This window comes from Schistocerca piceifrons, chromosome 7 (assembly GCF_021461385.2).
Source record: "Schistocerca piceifrons isolate TAMUIC-IGC-003096 chromosome 7, iqSchPice1.1, whole genome shotgun sequence".
Classification (NCBI taxonomy): domain Eukaryota; kingdom Metazoa; phylum Arthropoda; class Insecta; order Orthoptera; family Acrididae; genus Schistocerca; species Schistocerca piceifrons.
Window position 1 is genome coordinate 453,240,869 of NC_060144.1, and position 23,786 is coordinate 453,264,654.

Genomic DNA, 23,786 nt, shown 5'->3' on the forward strand with positions numbered 1-23,786 from the left:
TATCATTTATCAGCTTGTCTGGCACCATTTTTCATTAGGAAAGCTTTTGAGATATCTTTCCCAAACTTTACCCTGGAATTTGTGTTGGTTAAAGTTAATATGGTAATTTTTATTAGTTTTGGATGGACACTATTTGATCTGAGGATTTTTAAAAATGGGGTCTATGGATACTATCATATGCTTTTTGAAATCTATAAATCAAATAATGAGTTGTTTGTTTCTATACTTGTATTCTGTTATTAATTTCAAACAGTGAATTTGGTCTGAGCAGCTTCTGTGGGCGAAATCCTCCTTGGTATCCTCCCAAGTTGTGCTTCCAGAGTGCATCAGGTTCCTGCACAGATTAGATCTTTGGTAGATGCTTTGTAATCTTTTAGTTCTCTGATTATGAGTTCTACCTCATTGAGGGTTGTAGGTCAGTTATATCAGGGGTGGTTAAAATGAATGGTTTCCATATTTACCTGAAATGTTTTTAGTGGCTCATCACAGTTTAGAAGTTCGTGTAATGTGTCTGTGAGGATCTCTAAAGCTTATTGGTTACTGTGTGTAAACTTTCCTGATTTATTTCTCAGCATTAATGTTGAGGTTCCTATTTTTTAACATATGTCTTGAAATTTTGTAGTGATCTTCTATTTGATTGGTCTTGAAATCTTCTTCTGTCATTTCTAAGATGTTTAGATTTTGTTTGTCTCATGATATCATGAGTGGCTTTCCTTTGTTTTATCAGTTTTAAATTTGATTCTTCTGACTCTTGGGCTTGATGGTTTACCCAAGCATGATGTCTTGTCTCCACTACCTGGTTGCATCCTTCATGTCACCACTTTCCTGATTTATTTCTCAGCATTAATGTTGAGGTTCCTATTTTTTAACATATGTCTTGAAATTTTGTAGTGATCTTCTATTTGATTGGTCTTGAAATCTTCTTCTGTCATTTCTAAGATGTTTAGATTTTGTTTGTCTCATGATATCATGAGTGGCTTTCCTTTGTTTTATCAGTTTTAAATTTGATTCTTCTGACTCTTGGGCTTGATGGTTTACCCAAGCTTGATGTCTTGTCTCCACTACCTGGTTGCATCCTTCTTGTCACCAATCATGTTTCTTCGTGGGATTTATTGGAGCTATTCTTCTGCTATAAATTTCAATTTGACACTCAATTCTTTTTGTGATTTGATGTTGATAGACTCTTCATCAAATTTTATTTGGAGGTTTCTTCCTAAACCACTTAATTTTATCATCACAACATAATGGCAGATCATGTATTTATTGCACTTCAGACTTTGTTGTTGTAGATTTCATGATGGCGAAATTTATGAATGCAGACATGGTCTAGCTGCCATTCCCACATCCTGAAGTTGAAATGTTTCCAGTTTTTCAGTTATCAGGTTTCCTTTTAAAGCATTGATTTTGATATAAGTTTGTGGTTTGTTGGTTTGCTTATGACCAGGCTATTTTCTAATGATACTCGGTACAGTACCTTTTTCCTTGTCCCACTTGTACACTGAAGTCACCAAGGAAAATTTTAATGTTTGGTTTGATTCAGGTTTGCCCCAGGAGTTCCCATAATTTTTGTGTTTCTTCTCTCTCCTGTAGGCTGTTATTTTTCTGGGTGAAGAAAGCATGTGCACTGATTACTATGTAAGTCTTATTTGCAAATTTTAAAGTTAAGTTTATGTGAAGGAAAGTTGCTACTCACCATATAGCGGAGATGCTGAGTTGCAGACAGGCACAACAAAAAGACTCTCACAATTAAAGCTTTTGGCCACGGGCCTTCGTCAATAATAGGTACACACACACACACACACACACACACACACACGTAAACACAACTCACACACGCGCAACTAGTGTGGTTTCAGTTGCTTGAGACTACAGTCATGTGTGTGAGTTTCAAAGCTTTAATTGTGAGTCTTTTTGTTGTGCCTACCTGCGACTCAGCACCTCCGCTATATGGTGAGTAGCAATTTTCCTTCTCATAATATTATTACATTCCCCTGGATTTTTCATTGTTTAAGTTAAGTTTGCAAGTCTTGGTGATTGAGATTTAAATTCTATAATCAAATCGTAATAAATTAACTCTACCATGGAGTAGGAGTTATTGTGTAGATATGATTTCAGTTTTTGTTTAAAGATAAATTTGTTACCTGTTAAATGCTCTACATTACTGAGTAGGTTGTAAAAGATTTCTATGACTCAATATCTCATTCCTTTCTGTGCCACATCGTGGCTGAGAGAAGGATAGTGTAAGTCATTTATCCTTCCAGTTATGGATATTACTTCTGTTTCTGAACTTGTGATCAACCATTCACAACAAACATCGTAAAGGTACAAATCTATTGTTGTCAGTATGCCCAGTTATTTAAAGAGGTTCTGGAAAGAACGCCACATATTATCCTTGTTACCTACTTCTTTGTAACAAACACTTTCCTTGTTGTGACACACAGCGCAAACAAATATTGATTTTTGAATCTTTTTTATTTGATACAACATACAGCAGCACAACATACAATAAAATGAAACTGGCCAGAGGTGATGAAAAGTCAGTAGCATAAGAATATCCAAATCTTGAAGGCTTCACAATAGTTAACAGTTGTCAACACTGTGTAAACTGAGTGGGAGGCCCACATTGTCCTGGAGAATAGACAAGCATGGACATCACTGGCATTGGCAGTGTTAATTTTGAGTCAGCACACACAGCTGGTGCTGCAGACTCACTCTGGATGTTGGTGGTTTAGCCTCTGGTGTCAACCCTACATTCCTAGCTAGCAAGCATAAGCTCTGTACGTGGGTAACATCTGTGGTGTGTCGGCACAATAAGTTGCTCATGCAGCCAGTGGAGACTACTATTATGGAGTGAGGCAAAAAGCAAAAGGTAGACCGGTCCAGTGCTACATGGAGAATGAGGTGGGTGACCTCCATCTCTTCTGCAATTGTCTCCTGACTGCTCTGGTTACAGGAGCTCCTAGTGTGCTGGCATCTGGATGTAAGGCTGAGAGTGACCCAACCATCTGTGGTTTCATCAGGTGAGCAAGGGGGAAATGCAGGTTAGGCTGTGAGCACCGGAGGCAGTGTCATGATGTCAATCCTGGATGGCAGCCACTCCTCTGGTGCACCCTCAGGGGACGTCCTGTGGTAACTCAATCTGGAGCGTTGATCTGTCCCTCAGTGGGGAAGCCAACAGTGAGGCCATATTCGCCTCTTGTGGCTATGGTGGCGTGGAACAACTAAGAGTGGGATTGGTTGGGGGGGGGGGGGGGGGGGCAGGAAGCTCAAGGATGAGCTCTTCTTCTGCTGACAGGAGAATGAGATGTGGTGGTAGGATTGAGGAGAAAAAGACTGCAGGCACATTTGAACTGTTGGAATTGGTTCTGGTGCTGGGTGATGGTCCAGTCTTTGCTATCAAGTGTCAAAACTCAATGCCCCATTGCAGATGAATGGTGACTGGAAACCACCAATCTTTTTGACCAAACCCCTGGACCCAAATCCACATGCCAGCCTAAATCTCAGAGAGGAGGGAGGAACTGGGGGCTGGGTGCTAGCAGTAGTACATGTGGGAGAGAATTGGGCTGACATCCTCGTGAGAGCACTGATGGGCTTTTGTCAACCTGTATGAACTTAAAGTAAAATGTCATGGTATCTTCTGTTGAAGCATCTTGGACGCACTTCTTCATCCATTATTTGAATATCTGAATGAACCTCTCTACCTCTCCATCTTAATTGGGTTAGAAAGGAGGCTAATAGATGTGCTACACTCCATTTTAGTGTAGAAATTCTCAGAGTCCTTCAGCCAAAATTACAGACCTTTTACAGTCACTGATGTCTACGTCAGGCCTTCAGTAGTGAAAATCTTCAACAGTGCCATCACCATGTATTCTGCCATGGTTGTATTGAAGTTAACCTGAAAAAAGCTTTAGTGATGATGAGCCATGCATTATTCAGGAATAGGCCTGCAAGATTGAGGTACACTTATTCCCAAGGTTTGGAGGGTGCTGGCCTAAGTGAAAAAACCTGACATGTGACTGCCTGTTCCACACATCTGTTGCTAATGGACTAAGCTGTCTATTTCCTGGTCAATGCCTGGTCAGTAAGCAGGACACTGAGTGGAAGTCCCCCAATGCCCTCAGGCACAGTTGTAAGATCTGTTATTGTAAGACTGGTGGAATCACTAGACACAGTGCAATGTTATCTGTGGGTGATAGGATAACACTGTTCACTAGAAGTAAATGGTGTCACAGGCCATATTAGTGCAGAAGAGGAATAAACCATTGCCCGGACAATTGCTCTAGTCACCTCCTCAAGATGAAGGTGTGAACTAGTGTAAGAATGGTGTCCACCTCTGGCAGCGGCAATGTGGGTTCGCCTAATTGGAAAGTTCTCCACAGTTAGTTGAGTCTCATCATCCAGGAAGAAATAAAGAATTTCCTCTTGATTGAACTTGTAGTCCAGCCCCAGCAGTAGATGAGAAAGAACATCTGCATTTGAATGCTGGGAAGTACTTCTGAAATGGATTTCATAGGTATTTCTTGAGAGGAACAATGCCCAATAATGGAACCAGTGACTAGTACAATCTGAGACATGAGATGTTGGTTTGAACAGTGAGATCAATGACCCATGGTCTCTTACCAGGTGGAACTTGATGCCTGAAAGAAAGAGATAAAATTTCTTCAGAGTGAATATAATCGTATTTGCAGTGCATCTTCCTCAATTTGGGAGTCTTTCATTTGCACAGAGGTGAGGGTTTTTGAAGTGTATGCAGTGGTGTGTTCTGAACCATCAGTCTCTTGGTGAGTGTGGACAGCCCCCATCCTGTGGTCTGACATTTCTGTCGCAATCACTACCTGCTTCCCAGGTTGGAAAGGCGTTAGAGGAGGTGCTGAGAGTAGACCCTGTTTGAACTCTGTGAATGCCTTTTCACATGCAGATGACAATGTGAAAACCACTCCTTTCCTACACAAGTGTGTAACGGATGAGCTATCCGAGATGCCGCTGGAATGAATTTTCCATAGTATGGAATTTTCATGAGAATTGATTGGAACTTCTTTAGGTTCACTGTCCGAGGCATGGATGCAATCACTTTGACATGGTCCTGCATTGGTAAGATACCTTCATGAGAAAGTACATGTCCTAAATACTCCACTGAAGGCTGAAAAACCCATGTTTGCTGAGATTCCACTTTAATCCTGCCTCCTGCAAAACAAAAAAGAGTGGCTTCAGGTTCACTAAATGCTGCTCTGTGAAGACATTCTAAGTATCAGTACTGTTCATGATTAAGAAAGTAATGTCCCTGGTCACATTTTGTAATAGTTTTCATGGTAAATTGACCTTACAGTGGAATGGGTTACTTGCAATAACTGGTAGAGATAGTGCGGGCACTCCTAATTGTAAATATGTTTGAAAATTGAGGAGACTTATGGTGGAACCCATACCACCTTGAAAGTTTTCCAGCCAACTGCCCACAGTGAAATGAGTAGTTTACCAGTGAAATTAATCAAGTTTTGTTTAAATACTTCTTGATTTTATTGCAATAAATTATGCCTTCAATATTTTACATTTTATCAAACAAAATGACATAATTTGCATATTTTTTACATGATACACATAAACAAATTGTAAGAGAACTGAATTTCACATTCTGAAACATGGTAATATCTCTGTAGCAAGTAAATGTTCACATAAAACTAAATTCCAGTGTTCAAACTTGCACATAAAAATTGCACTCGATAGGTACAAAAAGAATGTCTGCATAGATGACATTCAGTGCTGTAGTCTACATTTTTCTTTATGATCACTTAGAACACATTTGATATTGACCATTGAAGTTTTTTAACATCCCGCCACCATTGTTCTGAAGTTCGTCCTCTAAATTACCCACCTGTTTGCTAGCAGGACTGTGGTTACTGGCTATTGTAAAATCATCTTTTTCGTCTATTTCTTGAGCTATATCACTGCCATCTTCATCCATCCACTGATTAACAATTTCATCAAATTTAGGATTGTTAAAACTGCCATGTTCCTGTGAACACATTTTGCACTATACCAAAGTACACCAGCATGTAATTCATGAGGTGCAGTCCAGGAGACCACAACTTGTGTCGATAACTCATGTAAACAACAACAAAAAAGAAGGGGTTAATGCAACCAACAACAAAACATTGCTGGCCACTGTGGCCAAGTGGTTTTAGGTGCTTCAGTCTGGAACCGTGCTGCTGCTACAGTAACAGGTTCAAATCCTGCCTTGGGCATGGATGTGTATGGTGTCCTTAGGTTACTTAGGTTTAAGTAGTTCTAAGCCTAGGAGACTGATGACCTCAGATGTTAAGTCCCATAGTGTTCAGAGCCATTTGAACCATTTGAACAAAACATTACAGGCTTGGCAATGTAAGGAAGTTAAGGGGCTTGTAGAAACATTCCACTAGAACTGGCCTTGTAGGGTGAGTTTGAAAATTTTTGTATGGTGTAAGAGACCACACCTTATGAGTTACGGGTTAACGTCCATTTGATGTTGTGGTCATGAGATGTGAACAGCCACTTGACAAACAAGTTTGAGGTGACCAGTGCAATCCACCTACCAGAATGGGGAGCTGTAGCATGCTTCTGAAAACAATTCAGGCAGGATGGGTAAAGCTGTCACAACCTGGGGCAGCGTGAGACCCACTGTGTATGTGTAGCAGGATGCATGCACTGTTGTTTGTGTACTGTCGCAACATCATAGCTGTCCGCTGAGTCTGCCACATATCCAGGTTTACTGTTTACTGCAGCAATGTCCACCCAGGAATCTAAGTGGCAAGCCACCACTAGTGTGACCTCATAGTACTGTGCTAAATGCAACACATCATCTAATGAAAGGTCACAAAGTGTAAAGCCTGTAATTGAAACTCTTCATTGGGAGCTGCATGGATGATCATGTCTCTGATCATGCCCTCTGCCTAGCATCGGCGACTTAGCCCCCGGAGTTGTGCCGCCCAAGCTTGAAAGGATTGATCCAGTTACTAGCAATGTTGGAAAAACTTGAGGTGAGCAGAAATCACATGACAGCATTTAGCAGTGTCATTGTCCTTTACTTTAAGTGCTGTTAAGTGCTGTCACAGCCATTTTTAATATGACATCCAGTCTCCTCACTTCTCCTCATATGGCAGAAATGGCGGAGTATTTACTGTCGGCTACTGCAGCACTCTGTTCAGAAGGTTTTTGATACCCATTTGGCTTTCCACTTGCTGAGCTGTCAGCTGTTTCATAACAGCAACAAGAGGTGGTTGGGCCATGGTGACTGGAAAGAAGGAAATGCTGATGGTGGCTGTTCAACACACAAAGTCTGTGGTTCACTGCTAAGGCCCCATCTTACAGTGTCAGCCAAATGCTGAAATTCATACACAAGTTGACACAGTATGATTGATGGAACACAGTTCAGTCCACAGTCACCAATTGTGTTGTGGCTCACACAAAAGAACATTGATTTTTGAATTTGTTATTTGATGCAACACACAATGGCACAATGTACGAGGGCTATCCAGAAAATAACAGTCATTTTGGTGTATTGTGATGCTGGGTGGGGTTACAGCTGCCATCTTGATGGTGTAATGTTCCTACACTCAGTACACATCCAGTGGTGGTAGTGTGTCCTCTGTATTTCTGCTACTTTACTTTCTGTGATGTGTTAAAATGTGTATAGAAATAGAAAAATCTAACTCCTTCTGCGGTATGTTCTGTTTACATTTTTGTTGGCAAAAAACTGCAAAACAATTCAAATTTATTGCAACCTTTGCGATGTGTCCAGAAAAAGAGTAATGAGAGAAAACTGAGCGACGCAATGGTGCATTGATTTTAAAAATGATCATGCCATTGTTCACTATGAGGATCACAACGGTAGGCCTAGCCTTTTGACTGATGAGCTGGTAATGAAAATCAATGACAAAATTCATGAAAATCTTTGTTTCATGATTTTGGAATTTTAGCATCATTTTGGTGCATGAAATGGTGGTGGAGAAGCTTGGTTCCCATACATTTTGTGCTAAGTGGATTCCCAAAATCCTAAGAGAAGACCACAAAAAACAGAGACTGGCTGTAGCACTAGCCTTCCTCAAAGATCATGAGAAAAATGGTAACAAAGTTATTGATTGTATCATAATGGGAAATGAGACTTGTGTGAAGCATGTCAATTGTGAAATAAAAAGGCAGTTAATGGAATGGGGCACACAAATTCTCCCAAGGAAGTGTTATGAAAATACTGTCAGTAAGAAAAATCATTGCTACTGTTTTCTGGGATTCTGAGGGAGTGATTCTTGTTGATTTCATTGACTGTGGCCCGACAATTAACTCAGAGAGGTATTGTCAAACATTGACAAAGTTAAGGCAGGTGATACAAAACAAGCATTGGGGAAAACTTAGCGCAAAAGTTTTGTTTTTTCATGATAAAACACATCCAGAAAGTTTTGTTTTATCATGACAACACACATCCAGACATAACCAATCATACCTGAGAGCTCGAACTATGCTTTGGATGGTAGGTGTTTGATTATCCACCATGCAGCATGGATGTGGCACCAAGCAACTACCACCTCTTTCCAACAATGAATACATGGCTCACTACAAAACATTTTGGTACTGACATAGAACTTCACACTGGTATAAACTAGTGGTTGCAATCACAGGCGACAGATTTCTGCAGAGACTGCATTGAAAAACTTGTGCCTCCATGTGATAAGTACCTCAGTTTGAATGATGATTATGTAAAAAAAATAGCCAAGGTATCTCTGAAATGTATATAATGAAATTTGTTAATTTTTTATTTCAAAACATCTGTTACTTTCTGGATAGCCCTCAAACAATAACATGAAACTGCCCAGAGGCAATACAAAATTGTTAGCATAAAAAAGTCCTAATCTCGAGGGCTCCACAATAGTTAACATTGAGAGCATGGTGTAGATTGAGAAAGAGACTCATCTTAGCGTAGATATAGAGAAGTGTAGACATGACTGGTGTTGGCAGTGCTAGTTTTGAGTTGGTGTGTGCAGTAGCTGTTGTAAACTCACATTGGAGGCTGTTGGTGGATTCTGATTTCAGGCATCACATCCATGGCTACTGAGCCTTAGCTCATTGCATGGAGTAATGTTTGTCATGTGCTGGTGCGAAAAGTTGCTCATGCAACGAGTGTAGCAAACTGATCTCGAATGAGGCAGACAGTGAAAGATTTACCACATTCTTGTTCACTGACAAATTAACCCAGAATATGATTACTAAAGATACTGATGAATGAAAATTGGGAAGATAAGTCAACATTTTGACATTTTCATCTGCAAAATCTGACACTGTCCATAACACAAAAGTGGTAGAATATACTGAATGTGCTGAAACAAATATCTTCTTCAATCATTTGCTGAATATTAATTCCATTTACTTCTGTAGAGGTTCATCCTCTAGAGACTTTCTTCCATGTCTGAATTCACTGAACTTAAGAAAACTACAGTCATGAGAGAAGGGAGAGTCTCAAAATGCAAACACTCAATGAGAAAGAATCTCCAACTACAACTGCTCCTTTGACAATTCAACAGGTGACAACTGTCTACAGAGAGAAAATGAAGTTCTCCTTTTCTGAACAACACCCACTACATTTGACTGGCTATCCAGATGTTGAAATTAAGAAATTGCTTCTTCAGAGCAACTGACGACTGTGAACACTAAACTCAGCCTGAAGATCACATCTGGAGGGAACTATCAGAACAACTAGCCCCTTACTATCACAAAACTGGGAAGTCTGGAAGTCTCTTATAGATTACAGACAGGAACTCAGGATCTAATGTAAATCTTATAAAATCAGATCGAAGCATTGTTTAACCTGTGGAATTATGATGAGCTCTAGATGACACAACACATGAATTACTTCGGTGATTGACCCATCCAGTGCAGGCTCAAGGACCTTGTGTCAGCAAGTCCCAATGCAATTCATGTTGCCCAATTTTTGCAACATTTCTGTAATTTTCTCTATTTTGTAATTTGTGTTTTAATAAGCAGCCCAAGTGAAGAACCATACTATTTCCATTGTTCATAATTCCTTGTTTTCCTTTCAATTTGTATTCTGATGCTTGTGACGCAAACTTTAAAAAATGCTACCATTTTCTACTTCCTAAGACTTAAGTGAAGTTTATTGAGCTATTTTGCCAAATAACAAGATTACTTTCTTTTCTTTCTCCTAGCATATCATCATTATCCTCTGTGAATGCCAAATAATCAGTCTAACTTGTGGCCAGTCTTCTTGACAGATTGTATTATTTGACCCATAATTATATGAAACAGAAGTTATACAAAACACTTCTTTGATAGGTACAGTCGTAATATTTTGTAAACAATTTTCTTTTGGTTGAACAGGATCTGTGGCCACTATGGTAGCTGTGAAGGCTTTACAGAATCTCTTCGAAATATATAAAATTGGGGTCTTTTTAACACCAATTCAGGCATGGCTTGCTGGCAGCTGAAAATGTGCTTTGAGAATAGCAGAGCAACAGTACTGACTGCATGAAACAAGTTATGACAGTTTGGTGAGCCAGGACTCAATTGTGAATACATGCATTTTTCGGGCAATGTGTTGCCCAAGCACATTCAAAGAGAAACTCAAAACTTCAACCTGTCGCAGGCTTCTCATCACTCTTTATGGTGGTCTGTGAGGTGTATGTGGGTAATCCAACTGTTGGTGCACTGCCCACAAATGGCAGGTATCAACATCAAGTAATGGCCTGCCTGGCTGACAACTTTGACTTGTCTCTTAGGATCTACTCAGTGTATAGTCCACCAAAAGAACAGAATTTAACATCAGATTAGCAATAATCACTATTTTTTATTCATGACCTGCTGAATAAGTAACCATGTCATTCATTACTACCGAACTGTAAGGGAATGGAATTTAAGATGCATATTCATGTATGTACAGCGTAACACGTGTAGTTTAATACTGATTGTATATCCATATCTCCATTGTTAGATAAAACACATTCTGAACGTAGTAGTAGATGTTACTGGATACTGAGTATACCAGTTGCTTAATATGTGTAACTGGTACCAAGAAAATGTATTGTGGGTTAAATTACTCTTTCAAGTATAATGCATTTTTTGAAAGATCTTTCGGCATTTTCAGGTATTACACCGGCCCCGTTCAACTAGTACCTTTGGGCTGCGATATGAATACACAGTGCCATTGGACAAGTTAGCAATGGTGAAGGAATATGTCTGGGCATACTCAGAATGGTCAGAATGTACAAAAAGTTGTGGTGGTGGAACGCAAACGTCAGTGCCAGAGTGTCGTGAAAAATCTAAAGGTCCAGTTGAAGACTCCATGTGCATTCAGGAGCATAAACCAGCAAATTTAACAAGATCTTGTAATGACCAATTATGCCCAACAAGGTAGGTATTATGCTTGCATTTGTGCTATTTAAAAGTTACCTTTTGTAAGTATAAATTAATTCCACATTTAACTTTGAGGTAAATGATTGCTTAACATAAAGGGAAGATTGAAATGTGGTAACCGACATCTGTAGTTAAAACTGACAAGTATATTACTTGATAAATTTACAACTTAAATCATTTCTTTACACTCCTTTATTGCTTGCGTCCTAAAGACCTAAGTTAAGTAGGCATATTTTCAGTGGTTACTCACTTAATGATGATATTGGGCTGTATAAAGCCATCCAGTGAACTGAAAAAATTGGCATTGTGGTTAGCATCTGGATTCTACTTCTCAGCAATAACCTGCATGCCACCTTGTGGTTCTTGGTATTTCATGTTATGAAACATTTCTCCCACTTACTGTTGCATTCACAAATGCTACTGTAAGTACTACTGTTGGTAAGCCTCTGTGTGAGTTCAAACTGCTCTGATTTTTCTGTTCTGGTCATTTTGTGATGCACATTTGGTAGGAAGTAATATGTTGCCATATATTTGGTAAGAAGTAAATATGTTGCTTGACTCTTAGAATTTTGTTATATGCATGTGCCCATTGACACTTCTTGAAAATGAGAAAGAATTGTGTGTTGTTACAAACACTTGGAATGCTTTGTTGCTCCAGTGATCTACATAATTCATCTTGCAGTCTACAAATGGGTTCCTCTAACCCAAGAAACTTCCATGTGCTTGCCTCACGTATTCTGCTACTTGAGTAGTGTAATGCATGCCAGGCCTATTATCAGTGGAGCACATTTCTCCATTGAGGTCAAGAAATTTTCTTCTGAGATCTTTACTCAAGCATCTGGAGATGAAGTTGGAATTTGTGATCTGTGCTGCCACAGTTTGTATAATTTTGACAGTGTCAGGATGGTATTCATGCTGACATCTCTGACATACTAGAAGTGTTCCAGAATTTAGATGTTCTGTAAGTATACAGCCACATGCACAGAACTAGTGATCACATAACCACTCGTGAGAAGTTATTACACAGATAGTTAACTAACTGATATGGAAGACAGTACCTTAACTTAGCCCATTTCAGACAAAAGAAGGGAGAAGACAGATTTTTCTTTTTTGGGAGAGGTGTGTGTGGGAGAGGGGGGAGGAGATATGTAATGAACTTAACTATCTAATTATATCTAAAAACACAGATGATATGACTTACCGAACGAAAGTGCTGGCAGGTTGATAGACACACAAACAAACACAAACATACACATGAAATTCTAGCTTTCGCAACAAACAGTTGCTTCGTCAGGAAAGAGGGAAGGAGAGGGAAAGACGAAAGGAAGTGAGTTTTAAGGGAGAGGGTAAGGAGTCATTCCAATCCCGGGAGCGGAAAGACTTACCTTAGGGGGAAAAAAGGACGGGTATACACTCACTGTCTGCTTGTGTCTGTATATGTGTGGATGGATATGTGTGTGTGTGCGAGTGTATACCCGTCCTTTTTTCCCCGTAAGGTAAGTCTTTCCGCTCCCGGGATTGGAATGACTCCTTACCCTCTCCCTTAAAACCCACTTCCTTTCGTCTTTCCCTCTCCTTCCCTCTTTCCTGACGAAGCAACCGTTTGTTGCGAAAGCTAGAATTTCATGTGTATGTTTGTGTGTCTATCGACCTGCCAGCACTTTCGTTCGGTAAGTCACATCATCTGTGTTTTTAGATATATTTTTCCCACGTGGAATGTTTCCCTCTATTATATAACTATCTAATTATGAATTAATTTGAATATTAGAAGAATACAACAGCAAAACTGTTTGTTCATTGTTTGCTTTCTATGTAAGCCCAGTAATTTTACATGGCATTTACACAAGATGTGAGACTGGCAACAGCTCGCACACATTAAGCATTTGGTAAGACTATTATTACCCTGTATGGTAAAAATGAAAGAAAAGTACATATGTTATTTATCCATATTATGACTGTGACAAAAGCAACAATGATTTTGATATTTCTACAGTGTCACAAAGGAAAGGAGACTGCTTACATTATTAAGGATCCATCTGTCATAGTGTCTTACTTGCATTCTGGAGGATGATGGTTCAAACCTGGGTTCAACCATCCTGTTTTAGGTTTTCTTTGATTTCCCTAAATTGTTTCAGGCAAATGCCAGGACGGTTCCTTTGAAATGGCATGCTGACTACCTTCCCCATCCTTCCATAACCTGATTGGACCAGTGACCTTGCTGTTTGGTCATCTCCCCCATATAAACCAACCAACCAACTAATCAACCTTGGACTGCTTCCTTACTCTTTTAGAAGTTTCATCATAGTTGAACAGCTTAATTTCAGTGAATGAACAGTTTTTGAAAGTTATGCTCTGCTGTTTGTCAGGAACAAAAATAACAGAACTCTTATGCAGCCTCACAAAATACAACATAGAGAAATGTTTGGAGAAGTGAAAACAAATGTAGATATGTCTGGACTCATTTGTGTCCCACTTTTAATGTGATAATGAGTAACTTAATATATTTGGTAAGAACACAGATTTGTAGTGCAAGTCTCATTTCTTTTGTGCCAGGCCTGACATGAACTTTTCTGGTGAGAATAAGAATATGTGTTTAGTACACCTGCTTATTCACCACCACTGAATTAATTGATTCTGATGAACATTTTTCATCATAAGAACATGGCAATAGGTGTAAAACAAAGCATACACCCATAGATAGACAGATTCCAAATGAAAATCGTTTGGCTGTCAAGAGGAAAATGTGTGAAGCCATCAATGACTGCTGCAGTAGAATCTTATCAAAAGATATCACGCAGAACACAAAGAAATTCTGGTTGTATGTAAATGCTGTCAGTGGCACTGAAGCTAGTGTCTAGACACTCATAGATGACACAGGAACTGAAACAGGGGTTATCAAGGCAATAACAAAAATACTGAACACATTTTTGAAGTTTTCGTTTACTAAATAAGATACTTATGTACTGCTCCAGTTTACTTATCACACCAAGAGATGAAGATATTAGTGTCAGTGGCATTGGGAAACAGCTAAAATCATTAAAATTAAATAAGACTCCAGGACCCGATAAGATCCTTATCAGATTCTATGCTGAATTTGCAGCACCCATTGTAAACATTATGTACTGTATATCCTCTGAACAAAATCAGTGCCCACTGATTGAAAAAAAAAAAAAAAAAAACCATGGGTGACACTCTTCTAACAGAAGTAATAGGGGAACAAAAGTGATCCACAAAACTACTGTCCAATCTTACTAATGTCCATATTTTGTAGGACCCTAGAACAAACACTGGTCAACCTGAGCATTTTGACCACTGACCTACTATCGATACAAACCTGTTCAGGCGATAGCAGCATCACCTGCCAAGGAATGACTGCTAGTCAGACAAATGCACGTTGCTTGTAGTATCAGTGTGTGTGCTGTCTGTGTGTCAAATTCAGAAGGTGCGAGATCTATCTGAGTTTGATTGTGGACAAATTGTGATGGCCTGTTGGCTCAGTATGACTTTTCGGGTGTTTGAAGAGTGCTGTGGTGAGTGTCTTGAACATGTGGCGAAACCAAGGTGAAACCAACATTGTAGGTTTGGGTGGCTACGCCTCATTACAGATGTCAGTTGTATGCTGGGCAGACTGGTAAAACAGGACAGGTGGCACACTATGGTGGAACTAACATCAACTTTAATGCTGAGCAGAGTACAAGTGTGTCTCCACACACAATGCACCGAACACTCCTAACAATGGGCCTTTGCAGCTGATGACCCATGCATGTGCTCAGGTTAACATGACATTGGCAACTATGACTGAAATGGGCACATGGCCATTGGCACTGGACATTGGTGCAGTGTCAGAGCGTTGCATGGTCTGATGAATAATAATGCTTTCTTCCTCGTGCCAGTGGGAGGGCGCAGATCCATTGTTTTCCAGGGGAACAGCTCCTTGACGCCTGTAATTGTAATGTGGGGCACAGACAAGCTGGTGGAGGCTCCATTATGCCCTGTGGAACATTCATGTGGGCATCCATGGGTCCAGTGAAGCTCATGCAAGGCACCATGATGGCCAAGGAGTATGGTACACTGGTTGTAGACCACGTACACCCCTTAATGACAATCATCTTTGCTGACAGCGCTGTCATTTTTCAGCAAGAGAATGTGCCATATCAAAAGGCCAGGAGTGTTATGGAGCACCTTGAGAAACACAGTGACAAGTTCCATTTGATGTGCTGATCCCCCAACTCACCAGATCTGAACCCGATTGAACACATTTAGGATGTGATTGAACATGGTGTCAGAGTTCATCACCCCTTCTCTGGAATTTACGGGAATTAGGTGACTTGTTTGTGCAGATGTGGTGCCAACTTCCTCCAGCAACCTACCAAGGCCTCATTGCTTCTGTGACATAACATGTTGCCACTGTTTTCCTTGCCAAAGGTGGACATACCAGCTATTAGGTAGGGGGTCATAGTTTTCTGGCTGATCAGTGCATTCCGAGCTCAAACATAATGAGGTGGCTTGAACAGAATGACCCTCTCCATATCTATCAACATAGATTCTGAAAACATCTATCATGCAAAAACCAGCTTGCACTTTTCTCATACTAATAGTGGCCTCAAACATTTTGCAGGTGATGAAGCTATCTGTAATGAAATACTGTCCAAAAAAAATTGCACAAATATCAGTATGGTCTGGATAAGATTTCAAAGTAGTTTAAAGATTAGCAACTTGCTTTAAATGTACATAAATGTAAAATTATGCACTTCAAAATCAAAAACAGGTAGCATCCTACGACTATAATATAAGTGATTCACAATTAGAATCAGTAAAGTCATGCAAATACCTGTGTGTAACATTTGTGGGGATATGACATATGACATGGGACGATCAAGTATGCTCAGTGTTAGGGAAGACAGGTGATTTATAAATCACTTGTGTATCCCATCTTAGAATATTGCCAAAGTGTGTGGGATGCATATGAAACTGGACTAACAGGTGATATTGAACATATACAAAGAAGAACAGCACAAATGGTCACAGGTTTGTTTCCTTCAGAGGAAAATGTCACTGAAATGTTGAAGGACCTGAACTGGCAGACTCTTGAAGATAGACACAAATTTTCCACACAAACCTTCTTACAAAGTTTCAAGAATGGTTAATAAGTGAAGAATCTACAGACGTTCTTCAGCCCCCTAGGTATGACTTTTGTAAGGAGAGTGAAGACAAAATTAGACAACTGGTAATTATAACATGTACAGAGGCATTTAAGCAGTCATTCTTCCCATGATCCATAGATTATTGGAATGGGAATAAACCCTAAAATGTGGTAACATGCTAAGTACTCTCTGCCATGCATATCACAGTGGTTTGCAGACTGTGTATGTAAATGAATTTTGTTACATTTTCCACTCATGTTACTGACATTATCATAGCTTTGGCCTCTAAAGACTTTTATGTTGAGACAACTTTCTTTTACAAATTCTGACTTGCTGAGGCTAAGTGGTAAAAACTATGTCCTTCCATGCCTAAGAGATAAATATTTCAACAGGTCCAGGAGCTAAAAAAAACTGTACTTTGATATGACATATGACATGGGACGATCAAGTATGCTCAGTATTAGGGAAGACAGGTGATTTATAAATCACTTGTGTATCCCATCTTAGAATATTGCCAAAGTGTGTGGGATGCATATAAACTGGACTAACAGGTGATATTGAACATATACAAAGAAGAACAGCACAAATGGTCACAGGTTTGTTTCCTTCAGAGGAAAGTGTCACTGAAATGTTGAAGGACCTGAACTGGCAGACTCTTGAAGATAGACACAAATTTTCCACACAAACCTTCTTACAAAGTTTCAAGAATGGGATGCATATGAAACTGGACTAACAAGTGATATTGAACATATACAAAGAAGAACAGCACAAATGGTCACAGGTTTGTTTCCTTCAGAGGAAAGTGTCACTGAAATGTTGAAGGACCTGAACTGGCAGACTCTTGAAGATAGACACAAATTTTCCACACAAACCTTCTTACAAAGTTTCAAGAATGGTTAATAAGTGAAGAATCTACAGACATTCTTCAGCCCCCTAGGTATGACTTTTGTAAGGAGAGTGAAGACAAAATTAGACTACTGGTAATTATAACATGTACAGAGGCATTTAAGCAGTCATTCTTCCCATGATCCATAGATTATTGGAATGGGAATAAACCCTAAAATGTGGTAACATGCTAAGTACTCTCTGCCATGCATATCACAGTGGTTTGCAGACTGTGTATGTAAATGAATTTTGTTTGCTAAATCCAGTGATGAATTTAATGAGATTAATTCCACCATTTATTTTATTACACTTATTGGCTCCAGTAGTAGCAATAATTCTTCACTCACATCTTTCGATAGATATGAGGTATTATCAAAAAGAATCTTTATTTATTCATCAACATCAACTTTGCCCCCTTCAGAGTATTACCCACCAGATATAAAAGACTTGTGCCAGGAATTTTTCCTAATCTTGGAAATACTAGTGGAACACACTTCACATTATGATGTTCAGTTCCTTCAGCGATTCTATGTTTATCTCATGAACGGTGGTGAAACCATGTCCTTTCATGGTTCGCTTCAGCTTTAGGAATAGAAAGAAGTTGCAGGGTGCCGTGTCTGGCAAATATGGTGGCTGAGGCAACATAACAGTTTTGTTGTTTGCCAAAAAATTGTGAATAATTGTTGAGGTGTGAGCAGGAGCATTGTTATGATGTGATTTCCATGAGTGGTCTTGCCACAGTTCTTGTCATTTTCCTTGGATTGCTTCATTCAAATGGCGTATAGCTTCCATGTTGTATTTCTAATTGACCATACAATCAGAAGGAAGGAACTCTTGATGCACTGTCCCATTGTAATCACAGAAAAGAGTGAGAACAACCTTCACATGTGATCAAACTTTTTGAATTTTTTTTTATCTCGGCTCCTCAGGTAGCTTCCTTTGGAACGATTGGTTTTTTTTTTTTTTTTATTGTCATACCTATTTACCAACTTTTCATCACATGGTTTACCTTCTTCTTGACCCCCTTTGAAACAGTTATACCACCTGTAAACTCTTGTCTTACTCACAACAGATTTTCCAAAATCCACTGTTAACATGTCTGTGGTGTTGCCCTTTATTCCATTTTTCAAGCAAATTTAATGCAAATTCTTTGATCCATATTTTTAGAAAGTAAAAGTTTGCCGAGCACTGAAAACATGTAACATTTTTGACTGTCAACAGTAAACTAAGTATTGAAAACAGTGGAAAATGCAAACATACATCATGAACACATTTACCAAGATTAAAAAAATTGAAAATTGGGTATATGAGACCTGTGATATTAAAAATTTCCCATTACTTTTTTATCACACCTCATACAAAGAATGTACAGTACATGCATGTGTTCAGATGAGAAAAGACAAAAATCGACAAATAATTCTAGAAGTTAAAGATAATTACAATTTTGCAGAAAACCAGCAGCTTCACCACCTCCATGTGAAGCAAGACAGCATTCTGACAAAAATTTAACTTCTACTTTATGCTGTAGTACTTCTCACCAGTATTGTTCTTCTCTTTCAACCTCTTTGAAAAGTTCAGAATCAATACACTCACCCTTCTGACTCAGAATTGACAATACAACCATGTTTTTCTTGGGTACCATACTGTCTTTATTTCTGATTAGACAAACATTTCCATTTTTGCTGTTGTTAAAATATTCTTTGATTAAGCTTTAAAAATACTACATAATCCTACACACACAATCCTAAATAGTATTATTATTATCAGCTGAAAACTGCCCAGAAAATTGGGCAGTGACACTGTGAGTCCTCCAACAGCGCAGGGCCCATAGCATGCGGTGCATATCTTAACCGCTCATGGTACCAGGTTTTTACTTCTTTCAATTCTACTATATAGTTAGGCTTCCATACAAATAAGATATTCATAACAATGACAATTTGATAAACAAGTTTTTCATTTTCATGTTCTACAATAAACATGAAGTGAAAGTGATAAATGTGTAAAATATCTGTATATAAAACAAAAGTGTAACATTATTTGCACTACTTAAAGTGCCTTTCAATTATTTCCTTGACCAGATGGTGGACTGGACCTTGGCATGCCTGCTCTGTATCATGTGGTGAAGGTGGAATTCATAAGCGACTAGTCTTCTGTGTAGAAGAGAAAATTCCAGGAGATGCAAACAGTCGAGATCAACGTAGGCCAGATTCTGACTGTGCACACCTCACTCGTCCACACAATCAGGAATCTTGTCCACAGATGCCACCCTGCATCGTAAAAGTGCAGCAGAGTATCACATCATCACAAAATTCCAGTATGCACAATGGTCCAAAACGAAATGGTACCAGGGGACGGAGGCCGTATTATGTTGGTGGCAGACGTCGGCCATCAGTGCCCAGCCCAAGAAATAATAATAATGATATGCGACGAAGAGGGTGGGCTGTCGGGGCCTGGAGTGAGTGTTCTGTAACTTGTGGTATTGGTATCCATCGAAGGAAAGTTGTCTGCGGCCATCCAAGGGGAAAATGTGACCCAAAACAGAAACCTTATGAGACGAAATCGTGCAATATGAATGCTTTCTGCCACCTTCACTGGATTACAGGTAATTAACTGTAATAGCCAAGATTCTTCCAGTTACATGAGCCACTTGAAACTAGATTTAAATTATTCATATTATAATATGACTCACCAGCAATTTTTATTATTTTTAAGGCCCTTGGAGTCAATGCAGCAAAACATGTGGACGAGGACCGTCATACAAGAGAAGAGAAGTTCGCTGTGTGGATAAAAACACCAACAGACCAGCAGAAGGTTGTTTCCCAGTCAACAGACCCCTTAGGAGGGAAGTCTGTCATCCACTGCCTCCTTGCCCAACCACCTCTCTTCATCCACCAAACACAACACCTGGTAGGCACAGAAGTAAGTAATAGCTGCTACTTTTAATATTCATTTTCTAGTTAGAAAAACATTATATTGGAACAGTAAGAGAACTTTCAGGCACAGGATAAACACTTAATTGATACCTATTCAAAGTTTTTCTCATTTATAGTTTAAGTATATTTGAAGTGACAGAAAACATGCCCCCATTTAAGGATGATAAAACTGCTACTGACTATGTAAAATAAATGTACTGATCATCTGATTAAGACTCTCAGTATTGAGCCCATGTTCCTTTTAGAAGAACATTGGCTCACTAACTAAATGTGGCATTGAAGTCACATAAAGTTGAGACAGATGAAGGTTAGAGAGCTGTAATGTTCGATGACAGACTTCAGTCTTTAATTAATAGAATTTGTAGTAGTTTTGGAAGGTTAAAGAGTATATTGTTAGAGTTGCCAAACAAAGTGTAATGATCTGATGACAATATTGTTTCCTAATTAGATGAGTCATGTGATTTTGAATATACACATGCATGTGTTTCCAGCTACGTATTATTCACATATAAACAAGTTCAGTACTCCATGTTACCTTTTTCTAAATATTTGTACAGGGATTATTTTCCTTCTTGGCATTATTTACCAGTAAAGCTGAGGGAGAGGATTCTGGTTGGCATATTGTATAATAGTGTTGAAGAATATTTACTTTTTTCAGTATATTCCTTATTTAAATTTTTTTCCTTGTTCTGGAAGTAATTATCCACTGTATTATATAACCATGACTTTTCATTACAAGATCATACAAACTTTCAGTATGGCTATCAGATTACACAAAATGCTTTGCAGATATTTTACAAACCATTTTGGTGATATGCATTGTTGAAAAATATTCCTCATCGAAGAATTAACATTAATTATCCTGAGGCTTTTCTTCAGAAGCCCTGCAATGTTGGTTGCTCCATGACAAACTTGCTATGACATAAAGTTACCTGCGGGTGAACCCCAAACACTGCACACTGCCCAACACAAAACATATATTTGTACTACCATATAAGATTTTATGCAAAAATGTGGCTGTACACATAATTTAAAGCACATTATCAAACATAACATTAAAAAACAATGCCTTCACTCATTTGTAGACAACAAGGATACAGAAAACTTCAAGCTCTGACTATTGATGGAAAATCCCAAATTTAGCTACACAAAAATTCTGTATGGTCCCAAGAGAAATGATGCAAGAAGACCAGCAGAGAGACAAAAGATATAATGGATGCTATAGACATGAGAACAATACTCTCAGTCATGAAAAAAGAGGTAACAAACACTAAAAGAGATTGTTTATAGCAGTTCCTGGATGATTTAGGTCACAAGAAGGAAGTTACAAATGAGATAACATCAATATCTGCTACAGATGCAGATAGCCAAGTTTATAGCATTCTACTTAAAATAGGTAAGGGAACGTTGCAAGAACTCTTTAAAAACAAGGTTAGTTATCTGAACTCTTAAGTACAATAAAATGCTTAAAGATGAAAAGTTCTGGCTCTCATAATTTCATTACTTCTCTATCAACTCTGAGAAACAGAAATCCCATCAGTCTTGGACATTACCATAATATTTTTGATTCTAAAGCTTAAAGCCAGATAATCTACCCATGACATGAAAAGTCTCTATCAAATTTCATTGACAAGTATTGTGGCTAAAACAATAAGAATAATGCTAGATAATGGAATAAATCTTTTTCTTGAGAACAAAGGAATTTTATAAAAGAAAGAAGCAAATTTTCAGGATATAAAAAAATTTTGCATTTCACTCAACATTTTAAGAATGTGATGAAAAGAAGAGTGGTATTTAGTTTAAGTTTAATAAGAATCTGAACTATCTAGGGATGCACATATACCTATAAATGAGCTGGAAAGGGCACACAGCAAATGCAGCTAACACAGTGAAGAGCACTTGAAGCACAGGAGTTGCTCAGTTTCTGTTGCTGTACACAACTGAAGTACTTATATCAGGTGATGTACAGGGTGATTATAATGAGAGGTCCAGTTTCAAAATGTTGTAAAAAAAATTGCTCAAAAGGATGTCAAATATGAACAGAACCCAGTCTAGGTAGTGCCACATCGGAAGAGAAAAATTGGTTTTTAATTGACCTGAGATCAAAAACCATATAAAAAGAAATAGTGAAATCAGTTTTTTTAATTTTTTGAGACTGGTGCAAGACGTGTTCAGTATACTGCCCACTGTTTTCTGCCACATGTTGAAATCGAGAAGCAGCATTTGCAACAATAAATCGGAGTGTCTCAGGAGTCATGTTCAGAATGTGTTGCACAGTGTGTGTATTCAATTAAACTATGTTTGCAATAGGAATGCTGGACACAGCATCTTTTTGGTAATGCCATAGCCCGAAATTACACAGACTAAGATAAGGTGATTAGACCACTAGGCTTAGGGAAATTATGGCTGATAATTCTAGCATTTCCAAAATGCCTCTGCAGTAGCTGCTTCCCAGGCCGTACAATGTGTGGAGGAGACCCATCTTACATAAAAATGATTCTACCCATACATCCACTCTGTTGAATCGTTGGAATTATGATGGTGTGCAACGGCTCTCATAGCATTTGTCAGTGATAGTGCAAGTAACAGGACTTGCAGGACCCATCTCCTAAAAAATATGGCCATACAATAAACAATGCCATCAACCTGAAACACACAGTTCCCTTTGCAGAATGAAGTGGTACCAGTTGATGTGCGAGTGGATTTTCGGTTGCTAGTATTCTGCAATTCTGTGGATTGACATGTTCTTGGAGGTGGAAATGGGCTCTGACTGTCCTCAGAATGTTCCATGACCATTCATTGTCCATGTCCATGTGAGCAAGAAGTTCTAGAACAAATATTTGTCTTACTGGCTGGTCAGCATGTAGCAACTCCTGAACATGGTTAATTTTGTTCGATGGCCATGCAGGATGTATCGTAGAATTGCATGCACCATACTCACAGGTATGTCTCACGTTACGGCGGTTCACCATGCACTGCATGTTTGCACGCCACTGCTTAACCCCTCCTGTAATATAGTGGCCATATCTTGCTGATGTTGCATCAATCGTCTTCCTCCTTCTACCACACTGCCCTTCAAAATATGTTGTCTTTTTGATTTTCATATCATTTACTCCAGACCCTTTACAGACATCGAACCAGTGACTTTTTTCATACCCTTGAGTGTCTGACACTTCTCCAGAGCTACTGGCACACCATCACCATTCTTGTAAAACAGCTTTACCAGCAGTGTGTGAGCCTGCATTGTGACAGTCACAACGAGTGTGTCAGATGAAAACTGACGAACAGCTGTGTACCCCACGTCTTTTATTCTGCCATTTAGAGTGTCATCCAGTGGTAGGAATTTTGTTATTTTCTTTCTTTTTTCCCTATAACATTTCCTCCTTATTTGATAATATTAATATTCCTTTCAGTGTTTTTTTACAACATTTTG

At 38.9% G+C, this 23,786-nt stretch overlaps 1 protein-coding gene across 1 annotated transcript in view; it reads left to right on the forward strand.

Annotated features, from left to right (window-relative positions):
- LOC124805111 (A disintegrin and metalloproteinase with thrombospondin motifs 7-like) overlaps window positions 1-23,786 on the forward strand; it is a 267,102-nt gene that overhangs the window by 197,199 nt on the left and 46,117 nt on the right. The window contains exons 13-15 of the mRNA XM_047265562.1: window positions 11,123-11,388; window positions 19,499-20,022; window positions 20,133-20,339. Coding sequence (XP_047121518.1) covers window positions 11,123-11,388; window positions 19,499-20,022; window positions 20,133-20,339 — 997 coding nt within the window. The remainder of the gene's footprint in view (window positions 1-11,122; window positions 11,389-19,498; window positions 20,023-20,132; window positions 20,340-23,786) is intronic.